We start from the raw sequence: 13140 nt of genomic DNA, 5'->3' as shown, positions 1-13140 counted from the left end.
CTCTCTCTGTCACACACACACACACACACACACACACACACACACACACACACACACCAGATCTTGACTTTTGGATCAGATAACTGGAAAAGCCAGGGAAACAACTTTAGCCAAAGCTGAATCTGGACTCAGGGGCTCAAGTAGAAATTAATCCCATCTCAGTTCTTTCTCCCACCCTTTCCTGGGTCCCCCAACAGCTCTATGTCTGCACCCTACAAGCTTAGCCTCCTTGTGAACCCTGACACCTTCTTTCTCACCAATTCCAGTCAGGGCGGCTGCCTTGGGCACATGCCCTCCACTGAACCAGTCAGGATACCCAGGGATGGGGGTGCTCTGACCACCTGTGCTAGGATCACCTGTCCTCCTGCCCAGAGCAGAAGAAAGGAAGTGGGTCCATCAATCCAGCCCAAAGTACTCTGTAGGCTTTGCCCAGCTGCCTGAGGCATAATCTTCACACACACACAGCTTTATGTTCCAGCTTTTCTTTGCACATGCTGCCTCCTTTGTTTATAATGTATCTCCTTAGGAACTCTTATTCATCCCTCAGGATTCAACCAGAATTTGCTTTCTTTAGGAAACCTTCCTCTCCCTACCAAGCACCTGGTGCTGCACTGTACTCTTTCCATACTTGGCTCATTTCATCTCACAGCTGTGTCACCCTGCAAGCAAGGAGCCTTGCAGATCAGGGACAGTTAGAGGATTGTTCCTATGCACTGTGTCCCTATTACACTGCCCTGTGCTTACCTGGTTCACAGTCTGCCTCTTCCATGAGGTCTCTGACCTCCCTGAAGGCCTCTGGACACAGAGCGCATGCTTAGGGAGGCCTCATTGGAAGTGTGAACAAAAGTAAGGACCTCCTGGTAAGGTCAGGCTCAGAGGAGCTGGGAGCAGTGTGCAAGAGCAACATACAGAGGGCCACTCGGTCATCCGAGGCAGTGTGAAAGTGCACACTCATGTGTCTGTGACACTGTTGTTTACGTTGAGCTCAGACAGCTGGCTCTTCCTCTTGTCCTCAAGGCTGCCTCTTTGAACCTCTGCCAGCTGCCAGAATGCAAGGCCTGGACAGCCATGATTCAGACCAGGCCAGCTCTGTCTGCAGTACAACTGTGTGGAAGCAGAAGAAGGAGGGAAGCTGCTGCTGCAAATGACCTGGAGCAGGGTGCAGACCTCACTAGCAGACACCTTTACTGATGAGGTCCTGTGGCACGGTGATGAGTCCACAGACACTACCTGTACCCATCTTGCCCCAGGACACTCAATTGGGTCCTGGGGTGATGCGAAGCATTGAAGAAAGCAAAGCTCAGATCCTGGAAGGTCCTGAAGGACTCCTCCTTATGGGTTGGCACTGTTGGTGTGAGGTCAGGGCTGTCCAAAGCTCCCTACTTACCCCAGTGCATTCATAATCCTTGAAATTTCGCCATCTGAGACATCCTTTGGTTTTGTTTGGTCTGGCAAAGTGACAATGTCTTGGAAATGACAATGACCCTGGATGCTTATCAGTCATGCAAAACTCAATGTGAGGCAGAGGTCCCTGGCCCTCCCAAAGTGGGCTATGTATGGCCATGGAGTGGGGCTGGGACAACAGGGGCTGAAACAGTGTAAGGTAAAGGCTGCTCTGCTCTCAGGTGCTGCCCTTTCCCTGATCCTGCCCTAAACCAAGTTTGGCTCACAAAGAACTGAAGTCATCAAGAGCACCCACTTCTCCACTGAGGGCATGGGCTTGAGCCCAGACTCACCTGGGTTGGGTGTGGCTCCTCCACCTACTGGCTGAGCGATAATGGCCGAGGGACTTGGCCTTTCTGGTGTGTTGTCATCTGTAAAATAAGCAGAAAGTACCTACTCTAGGAAATTTTTATTTGGATTGAAAGAGGAAATATGTGCATGTGGCCTACTGGTGGCTGGCATGTCACTGGCCCTGTGTTGAGATGCCAGGGTCGAGCTGTGATTTAAGCAGCCCCGTATAAAGGGGACTTCTAGGAAGGCCTCCTGGAGGAAGTGTCTAGAGAGTCATCCTTGGCTGCATTGGCTGAAGGACCTTTTGTTCTGGGTACTGGGTGCCCTGAGTCCCTAGGTCAACAAACACTCCATGTTCCAAGTTGACTTGTTTTTGGAAAGGAAATTAACATGAGTTAACCCCCTACCATGAGCACTAGTCTCTTTCTACCACCCTGGTGAGCCACCAGAGAAGGTGAGCGCCTGGATGAGGCCACTCAACTAAGTAGGAAGGATCTGTGCTAGCAAGACAACCAGAGCTCTTGAAGGGGCAGGCTGTACCACCACGCAGGGCTGTGCCTCCCCACTTCCAAGCTGTGGGACCTTCAGAGCAGCCTCCCAAAGCCAGATCTGTTCTGCATGTGCTGAGATTCCGTTGGGGAGTCTGTTCTGCGCCTGGGCAGCAGCCCCTCTGAGTGTCCCACTCAGGCAAAAGTCCCCAGTGGTGCAGTGCATCCCTGGATGAGGGGCACTATCCTGGAATGAGGCCCACTCCAGGAGAACTTGCTTGACTCCTTCTGGCTGCACAGCACAGGGATGTGATCCCCTGTCTGGGCATAGCTGTTGGTGTAGGAGCCATTTGCCCTGCCTAATGGGCACAAAGCCAGGGCTTCTGTGGTGGAGGGGCTGCCATGACCCCAAGAGCTAGGATCCTGCAAGGAGCTCAAAGGACATCCCCATGACCCCAGACCTGGAGAGGAAGGACAGTGGCCTGTGGGAAACCTGGGGTCCTGTGTCCTTGACAAAGACAGGTAAGGGAAAGGGGAGGCATAGCTCAACTTTGTGCAAAGGTGGCAGCTACTCTGTGGAGACAGAAGTCCAAGATCCTGCACAAGTGGGACAGGTGCCACTTCTAGGGCAGCCCCATGTAATTGCAACACCACCTCACTTCTGTCTCCTCCTGGGCTAAGGCTCATCTGGCTGGAGTGATCACCTCAGACAGACTCACCAGGGCCCCCATGTGACCTCTGTGTGTGGTTAAAAAGCCCCATGTGACTGCTGGCTTGGGGACCTCAGCTGTGGCTGCCACCATCTGCAGTGAAACCTTGGTCCCAGAGATGTAGTGTTTCTGGTTTGGGACCTGGGCTAGCTCCTTAGGGCCACCAGCTTTAGTGACTACAGGCTGCTGTGTCCTCAACACCCAGCCACTGCAGGCTCTGGGAACTTTCCCTGACTGGAGTGTCCCTGGGAGGGCCAGGGAATGGGGACCTGAGGTGCCTGAGCTGTCCTGCAGCCCATGGACACCTACCTGTCCCTGTACCATACCTAGCCTTCCAGGTATGTCTCCTTCAGCCCTATGTCCACCCCTGGGAGTCAGGAGGGTAGAGTGATGTTCTCTTCAGTCTTATCAAAATCATGTGTCCTTCCTGTTGTGGTCACACTCCAGCAGGAGCTGCCTTTGGCCAGAGAAGATTGATCTGTTCCACTCTTCCTCCTTAGGGACAGAGCCCCTGCCCAGAGCAAAGCCATATCTCAAGGCCTCATACTTAATGACAGTTCCTTGCAGGTGGCTCTGCCTCTATAAGTGGCCTGGGAGTGAGGACAGCTAGAGGAAGCGGTGGCTCTTGATTATCCCCCAGGCTCCTTTCTGCCAGTCTTGGTGCTTGACACACAAATATGTGCTTGTCAAAGATTCTGAAAAAACTCTGAGCACTTAGTATACCAGCTGAGTGTGCAGCAGTGCCCAGACACACCCTGCTCCCGGAAGAACCTGGTCACACTGGGAGAGGGGCCCACCAACTCAAGACCAAAAAATATAACCAGGGAGAGCAGAGCAGGGTGTGAGCCAGGGAAGGGGGCTTTGGGGGTAGTCACCCAGAGGGTCCATACTACGGTATAGGGATGAGAAGGAGGCCAAGGATTGGCACAGACAAAAGAACAGGAGTTGACAAGAGTTAGCAGGTTTCCGGGTCTTCACATCCAGCGCAGTCACATCTGAGGCAGAGTATTTACCTCCGTGCCCTGAAGAGCGGCCTCACGTGGGAAGTTCGTGAAACCCAAATGTGAAGACATCTGGATGTCACCTGTTTAGGTCCTGGCTTGTACTATGTTATAAACCCAGTTTCTGTGCACCGCTGAACATAAAATTGGTAATTAGCTCCAGTTTGCTCCTCCCCCGGAGCATTCACTGCCTAGAGTAACCAGTTCTCACCATACCTTTCATGCATGCGTCATCCATCCTGTGGGAAGATGCGGAGGTTTCCTGGGCACCCTGGGTTTGTCCTAGGTAGGGCAGTAATGCTGTAATGCCAGCTGTCTTATCTGCTGAGGGTCAGGCACCGTTTAGGGGACTTTCATCTTCATGGGAACACTATGTAATAGATACATGATTGTCCCATTTCACAGATGCAGAAATTGTTTAGTGTGATCCAGCTGGAATGCCAATCTATATTTGTCTGATTATCATATATACCCTTTATGGTATGTCAAACCATAAAGAGTCCCTATTTTCGGAAAAATTGAAGCTGAGATCTTGGGAAATTTGGCTCCCAGTGACTCAGTAAAGTCTGATTTGTCTTCAGGGGCCACATTTTGGAGTAGATGAACCAGAAATACTCTTACAGCTGCTTGGAGGCCCAGGCCACAGTGGGGGCACAAAGCCCCATGGAGCCTGGAGATTGGCAGCGGCAGCCCAGGCCACAGGAAACAAGCCCTGTGCGTGCTCTTTCTGAGGTCACCGCTTTGTCCCCACAGGCCTCCCACTCTGAGCGGCAGCCCTGTCATCTCGGACATCTCCTTGATCCGGCTTTCCCCGCACCCTGCTGGCCCTGGGGAGTCCCCCTTCAACGCCCCTCACCCTTATGTGAACCCCCACATGGAGCACTACCTCCGGTCTGTGCACAGCAGCCCCACGCTCTCCATGATCTCAGCAGCCAGGGGCCTCAGCCCCACTGACGGTGAGAAGGACCTGGGGTTGGGGAGGGCTTCTGGCGGGGCGCCAGGCTCACCTTAGCCTCTGTCCCCCAGGACTGGCTTTCCTTCCTACTGCTTCTGAACACAGGCTTTCCAGCAAATGAATGGCGACAGCTGAGAGATTTGGGAGTTCCCTGGGTTTTGTGCTTATTCCAGAGCCCTTCTGTATGCTTCACCGGAAGGGTGAAGGTCTGCTTGGGTAGGTTCTGTCCGGGGTGAGAACCACTCACTGAAATAAACTGGAGTGTGCAGGAGCTGGTGTTAAAGAAAAGGGTGTCGTGTAGGGAGTATCTCACAGGGCCCCAGAGCAGCAGGAAGGCAGTGCTGGCTGTCTGTCCCCTGTATCTGTTTTCGGAACCCCTTGTAGGTCAGCACAGGTGGCCTCCCAGTGGCAGTCCAGCCCCTGACACTCCAGGCATGAACTTGGAACTAACTGGCCCAGCTCACAAATCAGCTGGCCATCCCCACCCAGAGTCAGGACAGGGCAGGATCACATGATACAAAGAAACTTTTCAGATCTAAAATCTGAAAAATGCCCACCTTGTCCCCCGACCCACACATGCAAACACACATACATGCACACACGCACTAGACAGCAGAGAACACACTTGGAGCCGGCCCTGCCCACACAGCCTTCCTGGAAGTGCACTGCTTTCCCTGCCATGGCATGGGCACTACTCTCTGCCCTGCAGTGCTGCTCTGACAGTGCTGTTAGCCTCCTGTGGTTCCCATACTTGAAAGCAACCCAGCAGCATCTTCTCAGAACATGTGCTGTGGAGGCTTTACCTTTCAAGCCAGGATCACTTCCAAGCCAGAAGACATTTGCAGTGTGTACTATGAGCCCAAGGGCAGACGCCCCAGCCAGTCCCTCATTATTGCTGTCATTCAACCCCAGAGAAATGTGTCCCCTCCCACCTTCAGGGGGCGATCTTGAGCTGAAATTGAGGCCTGGCTCTCAGAAAGTGCTGGCTTTGTCACAGTGACAAGGGGCTTCTGGCTTCCCAGTATGAAGGAAAAAAACAAAAGCACCCTAAAACATCAGGCTCGTGTTTCAGGAGGAAGGAAGTTTGTAGTCTGCCTGGTGTTCTCCAGAAGCAAACCAAGCAAGGCAAGTGGTTATGACCAGCAGGCCTGAAAATGGCCAACCAGAATGTGGAGCCCCTGGGAAATGGCCCCTTACGGTTAAAATCCACCTCTGAACTTCACATGGGTCCTTTAAGTGACCTTGACGAAGATGGGGTCCTGAAGCTGATGCGACTCCACCCAGTTTGCTGTTTTGTGGAACAGGTCCATTACTCCTGATAACCGGGCCAGGGATGGGCTGGTGGCACCATGAGATTACATGTCAGGACCCAGATGCTGTCTGTGACACTGAATGGTGTCCCCAGAGATGAATCTACATTTTCATCCCTGGCCCTCTGTGTCACACTATTTAGAAAAAGGGCTTTCCAATTATGAATTCAAAAATCTTGAGCTGCACAGAGCATCCTCAGTTATCTTCTTGGGACCTTGTGCCAATGACAGATGTCCTTATAAGAGACAGTGATGTTAAGTCAGACAAAGTAAAGATGGGAATGATGTGGTCACAGGCCAAGATGGCCAGCAGCCACCAGAGGCTGGAGGAGGCAAGAAACAAGGTTCTCCCTAGATCCTCTGGAAGGAGCCTGCCCTGCTGTTGCCTTGATTTTGGACTTATGGCCTCGAGAGGTATAAAATTCTGTTGTTTTATATTGATGTGGGGTGGGGGGTTGTTGTTTTTTCCCTGATTCAAGGTCTCAAACTCAGCACTTTGCGCTTGCCAGGAAGGCATGGTACCGCTGAGCTACATCATATCCCCAGTCCAAATTCTGTTGTTTTAACAACAATTAGCACCAAGTTTGTGTCTTTTTTTTTTGTAGCAGCCTTTGGATACTAATACACAGTAGCAGCCAAGAATTTAGCTCAGTGGTGCCGCTGCCTGCCTCGCAAGCATAAAGTCCCAAGTTTGACCCCGAGTACCAATACCAAAGGAAAAAAAAAAAAAGGCAGAAGCCAGCAGCCCTGACAGGGCCACAGTGGGCCAAAAGAGGTGTCACGGAAGGAAAGAAAAAGTGTCCTAAGACACTTAGGAGTCACTACATGGATTGCAGTGTGGACCCTGCAGAAATGGGTGGGAGACAGGTGCCTTGGCGGGGGGCTCTTTCTGGTTAGAGCACCCTGTTATGCCCAATTTCGACATAACTCTGATCTGGTTCCTGTAACCGCTACTCACTCTGGCCATACCCAGTGAGACAGAAGGGACAGGCCCAGCACCAGAGTCACCTAGCTAATTTGCGTGGCTCTGACTCCCACAGTAAGTAGGCCAGATGCTTCAAGGCTCCACCAACCCCAGACCAAGCTATTAAGTGCCCAGCACTGGTGTATCTGGTGTATCCGCAGAGCAATCCTTTCAGGGAAGAAAATTTGCGAGCAGTGCCGGGCAGCGTTTGCCAGGCCATGTGTGTCCTGGGGACAAATGGGAACTCCAGGAAGGGCTTCAGGGAAGGGAGTGAGCGAGACATTGTTCAGTGTGGACCAAGCAGGCAGACACTAGGGCGGTCAGCCTGGCTGGAGTTCAGGGAAGAGGAGACTGGCGCCTTGTATCTTCTTCTTTCATCTCTGCACCAAATACACATAAGATGGCATTCTGTGGGCCAACACGAAGAGCAGAGAGGCCGTGACACACAGTGGTTAGGACTTCAGCTCTCAATTAAACTACAGGTCCCATCCATCTGTGCTACTTGGTCACCGAGGGACCTCAAACAAGGTATTGAACTAAGGGCCAGAGACCTGATCTGCTCAGTAAGGATGGCAAGGATGGCTCCCAGCTCCTGGTGCCCTAGTAACAGTGAGATGGTGGAACGCATGTGAGCACCTCCTGCCTCAGAACTGGCCTGCTGCACACCCAGCGAGCGAGTGCTTGCCACACATTGAGTAGAGCAGTTGGGATTTGATAGAAATTTTCAGAGAAGGCATTCTTACTCCCATTTTACAGATGGAAAGCTGAGATGGCACATCTAGTAAAAGCCAGGACTCTTCAGTGACGTGTTCCATGCCCAGGGTTGCTTGCATTCATTCTCTGGTCCAGCAGTACTGAGTGTCAGGCCCCCCAGACACTCCGAATCCCCTCCTCCACCCTGGGTTGTGTGCCATGGGGACAGGAGCTGCTGGCTTTGGCCAAGGCCCAGGAACTCGCGGCATCCCACCGTGCCCTGGATGTTCTGGTGAAGGCCGACTGAGCCCATGCCGGCTGCGAGGGCCCTTCCTTTCACATCATCTTCTCCCTTTAAAGGGTGCTGGCCCTGGACCTTGTCACTCTGGGGCTCTGGCAGGGAGGAGAGGGAGATTATTTATGACTATGGTGATGGAGGCAGGCCGAGGCTGGACCTAACCTCTCTGCAGCAGTGGTTTGCCGCTGCCCACACTGGTGAAGATAGGGCCCAGCTCATGGCTGACAGTGGTACACAGGTGGGCAGGAGGGGCCCCTTAGGCAGGTGTGTTTCTCTTTTCTTTGTTCCATCAGGGAAGATGCAGACAGTGCTGGGTTCTGATGGCTTCTTTCTCTCCCTGCTCCCACAGTGGCCCACGAGCATCTGAAGGAAAGGGGCCTATTTGGTCTCACTGCCCCAGGTACCAACCCTTCAGACTATTACCACCAGATGACACTCATGGCCAGCCACCCTGCGCCCTATGGGGACCTGCTGGTGCAGAGTGGGGGTGCTGCTGGTGCACCCCATCTCCACGACTACCTCAACCCGGTGGAAGGTGAGTTCTGGGGTGAAACCATGGAGTGGGAGTCCAGGCCCAGGGGAAGCAAGATGGAGGGGGAGGTGGTGGGCGCCCCCTTGAGGCAGCAAAGAGCAGTCTCTGTTGCCATCCACAGGGGACCCAAGTCTCCCAATTGTGCTTTCTGAGCTGTATGGACTGGGAAGGGTACTAAGTAAGCATCATGGGCATCACCGAGAACAAAGCACTCATCTCTTATTTCGTGGAAGCTACCGTATGCGGGCAAGAGACACCGCACAGCATGAGGAATGATGCAATGGAATGACCAGTTATAAATGTTGTGAATGGGGAACAAAGCAGCAGGCAGGAGGGGAGCACCAGGCTGGACTGGAAGTACAATTTGGAAAAAGGAAGTCGGAGATACCCTGACTAGGAGACAGTATCCCCCCGCATCATTAGAAGAGGCAAGCCATGCAAAAGTCTGGGCTCACACAGGAGTGAAGCGATCGGATTTATTCTTGAAAGGAATCTTGTTCTGTTCTAATCTGAGAACTGATGAAGCAGAGGTCCAGTTAGCAGATCTGACAGTTGGTAGTGTTTCAGTGGACTCTGAAGGCAGGGGCATAAGACTGCTGCCAGATCAGATGGAGTTGAAGGGCAAGAAGAGAGGCAAGGTCAACATCAGGGTCTTGAGTACTTGGAGGACTCGGCTGTCACAATCTGAGACTTGGCTGTAAGAGGCACTTATTTGATAGGGAGGGGGCAGGTGTCCTGTTTGAGTACCTCGGGAGTCTTTTCCTCCTGCCAAATGCCACATGCATATCTGCCCTTCCTGTTGGGGTGGCTTCAGGTCCAGAGTTGCCTGGGAGTCCAATAAGGCAGAGTGAGAGGAGCCACAGCTGGCCTGCGGATGTGCATCTCCTCAAGGCCTGCCTGGCCGGCCTCTCACTCACAAGCGGCCCCTGACGGGAGGAGGCAGAGGCCTGCAGGGGACATCCCCCCCCCTTGGGGCAGCTGCTTGTGCTGACTCTGGCAAGTCGGAGAGCGCTGGTGGGCAGCAAGGTCTGCAGGACTCTGAGTGGGCCCTGCCCTGAGCTCTGCCCCCAGCCTTCCTGCCATTCCGCCTCCCTTCCCTCCAGCGGGGCTGAGATCTCATCTCTGCTGACGCGTCTTTCGTCCCTGCACCTGTCCAGCAGCCACAGGGGCAGGCTTCCTCCTCAGGCTCCTGCTTTACTTTTCTGTCCTGCCCACCCGAGACTTACAGGAACCAATGGTGTCGTCCTTGTGCCCTACCGGGTGTCTTCCATTTCCCCAAAGGGCCGGTGGTAACACTAAGATGGATTACACATACTGTGTGCGTGTGACCCAGTGCCTGGCGTAATAGTGGTACTCAGTCAGTGCTAGTTTTGGTCTCTTTCTTCAAGTATCCTTTTCCCTCTTGCAAAGCCACACCTTTTCCTCTTGTAGGATTTTGTGTCTCAGCTGTCTACACCTCTGTCCATTTAATGCTTAAGTCCAGGACAAAGGCCCTCCTGCCACCTTTCCCTTGCTTTTTCACCATCCGCACTGTCCCTGAGGCCTGCCAAATGTGGCTTGTCATTTCCCCTGACCGGCCAGTCATTTGCGGCCTTCCCAGCTCTGCCTGTCCTCTCTGACGCTGTGAACTTAGACCCCCTCAGCCTCTTTGCTGCCTCCTGTGGGGATCTGGAGGTCCCCAGACACCTCCCCGCCCTGCAGTGCCAGGCCCCACTGGATTGCCACACTAATTCGCTCACAGTACCCCAGGACTTCTCCCAGGTCACCACCTGAATGGAATCCCAGGCCTCTGGGGCTACCCAATGGGACCCAAGTCTCCCTGATCGGAACTGGCTGGTGCTTGTCCTTCTATGTAACAAGATGGCAAGCCACAGGGTTGGGGCTTGTCTGACAGGCAGGCCCTCCCTGTGCGTAGGATGAGGGAGGGAGTGGCCGTTACAGAGGGACTAGAATAGAAAGATGCAAGCTAATTAGTGCAGAAACTGCTGTGGTGGGAGAGCAGCTGCGGGCTGGCAGGCAGCCTGGAAAGGGCCTGGGGAGCAGCTCTGTTTTCTGGGGCGTTCTGCACTGGGCAGCATCTGGGGAGCTGAGCTTCTTTGAGCAACCGGAAGGTCAAGGCCAGAGAGGCAAGTGAGGAGGTGAGCTCACGGGTGGGCAGAAGAACTCCCAGCTGACGACAGCAGCCACTGAGTAACTCGTCACACGCCACCCTCTTCCCCCACTTCCGTCTTAAGCATCACCAGACTCCAGAGCTGGGCTGAACAAGGGTGTCCGTTGCTCAGGCTCAGGCACGAGGTGAGGGTGAGGATTTTTCCTTAACTATGATTTCAATAACAGGCAATTTCTGTTTCCCAATCTATTATAACCCAAGGTCAGAGCGCTGTCAGATCTTTTGCATTTGTCACTATTTAATGCACTTTGTTTCAGAAACAGGGTGGGTTTTTTCTTTCTTTTTTTCTTCTCCTTTTTTTTGGTGCTAGAGGTTGAACCCAGTCCTCCCCTTCCCCCCATTCTAAACTTGGGCTGTGTCACTGGGCTGCACCTCCAGCCATTTCAAACACGTTTAAGCCAGCCCTCGAATCTTTGCCTCCACTTTTTAGGGTATTTGGTAGGCACTTCCACTCGGCTCCATGCCGGTGCAGATATGCCACTCAGAGGCGAGTCTGACACACTGAACACAGCACTGGGGCTCCTTGCCCAGGTGGGAGCCCAGCAGAGCCAGAATCTGCCTCTGGGCTATCCCCCAGCTGCACCCTCCTCTGAGCCAGCGGATCCAAGATGGGCCCTGCCAGCTCCTGTGTTTTCACAGCCATGCAGGTCTGCAGAGTCCCTCTGGGAAGTTCAGTCCATACAGGAGAGGTAGAGCTGATCTTTCCACCAAGTTCACTTTTGCTCAGCATTCTTGCAGAGGCAAGAAGCCAAATATTCCTAAGGCACTGGCTTTCTGGCTGCAGAGACTCCCTGTGGGAGGGTCCTCGGGCTTTAAGGACATATTGGCTCACACCAGCAAGTCATACATAGACACAGCCTTGGTGTGTGAACTCTGCGAAGGTACCAGGGCCCTCAAGAGCTCATAAGAAGCCAGGGAGAATAGGCCTTCTCCTTCTGTCTCTCAACATGCTGGCAGTGATTCAGGGGCTAAAAGGGCACAGACACAGGACTGGCCAGGCAGGTAGGAACATGAGGTGGGGGCTCATCCTGCAGCGCCTTGGCCCCATTTGGAGCACGTGTTAACCACAGTAGAGTTGTTACCTTAGCCAAGTGCCGTTTGCATGAGTGCCTATTTAAGATTTTTAACTGACTTACCTTTTTGGATTAAATAGCTAGGCCTTGAAATGAAACTTTATATTTTCTCCTGACATGGAAAACTTGATCTTATCTGAGGAGAATGTCCCAGCTCATCTCCATGGAACCCACCCTAATCTCACCTGGGCCGTGTACACGCCCTCCATGTGGGGAACACGACAGTGTGGGGGGAAAGCCAGAGGGCAGCCAGACCTCTGGGAAGAGGGGCAGGGGTCAAAACTTCAGCCCCACCTTCTCCCTGGCCCCTGGGCCAAGATGTAGCCAGACAAGGAGAGTCCCAGTCCCGTGTGAGCCCACCCGCTCTATCCCTGGTGGTCAGGAAAGGCCCATCTCCCTGTGCTGCTTGGGGCCCACCTTGGGCAGGAAGGCCAGAGGGAAGGGGAAGGGGAAGGGGAGAGAAAATCAGTCAGGGCTCCAAGGATATCCCCACCTCCGCTCCCGAAGAGTGGCTCTCTAGAGAGCGGAGAGTTCACTCGGGCCCTAACATGGCACCTTCTAGGCTGTTAGGCTGCGGAATATTGGTGATTTAACCACAGCACTGCGGCAGGATGTCCTCCCCTCCCCACCCCCACGACATCCAGAAGATGGAAATGGCTCCGATTGAAATGCTGTCTGTATACAGCCCATATTTCCTCCGAGCTGTATATTTTATTGTCATATTGACACTAATTTGACTTGGATGTCACCTCCACTGTGACACTGGTTCTTTATACTGCCTGTGGATCGGGGGGAGGGGGCTCCGAAACCAGTTACATTGATCACACCACTGAGAGGCAGGAAGAGTTGGCGCAGGGGCTACCAGAGGCTCAAGTCAGGAAGGGAGTCCAGCCCTAGTCTTGGACAGGAGGGGAGACTGAGGTAGAGACCAGGCCTGAAAGTCCTAGAGAGCTGCTGGATACTGGCATGGGCAAAGTGGTGTTCATGAGTCATCTGGTAAAAGGCCAGCACTGAAAAACCAGGGGGAAACCTGGCCCAGACCCTGAGTCTATGTCTTTGTCACTTAACTCAGCAGTGAGGCTGGTGGCCTCAACCCGAGCCTTCTGGCTCCGTGCCCCAGACTTTCTCAGCTTCCCCAAAGCAGGGGACATAAGAGACGAGCTGTGGACAGCTAAGTGTGGGCAGGATGAGGTCCTCGAGGTTGACTCCTGG

The 13140-nt window shown here is 53.4% G+C and overlaps 1 protein-coding gene across 5 annotated transcripts in view; it reads left to right on the top strand.

Annotated features, from left to right (window-relative positions):
* Gli2 (GLI family zinc finger 2) overlaps positions 1 to 13140 on the top strand; it is a 232933-nt gene that overhangs the window by 194051 nt on the left and 25742 nt on the right. For all 5 annotated transcript variants that reach the window (XM_010632270.3, XM_010632269.1, XM_010632273.1 and 2 more), the window contains 2 exons: positions 4687 to 4889; positions 8503 to 8688. In XM_010632270.3, coding sequence (XP_010630572.1) covers positions 4687 to 4889; positions 8503 to 8688 — 389 coding nt within the window. The remainder of the gene's footprint in view (positions 1 to 4686; positions 4890 to 8502; positions 8689 to 13140) is intronic.

This window comes from Fukomys damarensis, unplaced genomic scaffold (assembly GCF_012274545.1).
Source record: "Fukomys damarensis isolate Sample0158 unplaced genomic scaffold, DMR_v1.0_HiC HiC_scaffold_29, whole genome shotgun sequence".
Taxonomy (NCBI): Eukaryota; Metazoa; Chordata; class Mammalia; order Rodentia; family Bathyergidae; genus Fukomys; species Fukomys damarensis.
Note: the sequence above shows the minus strand (reverse complement) of the source record. Positions and strands in the feature narration are given on the sequence as shown.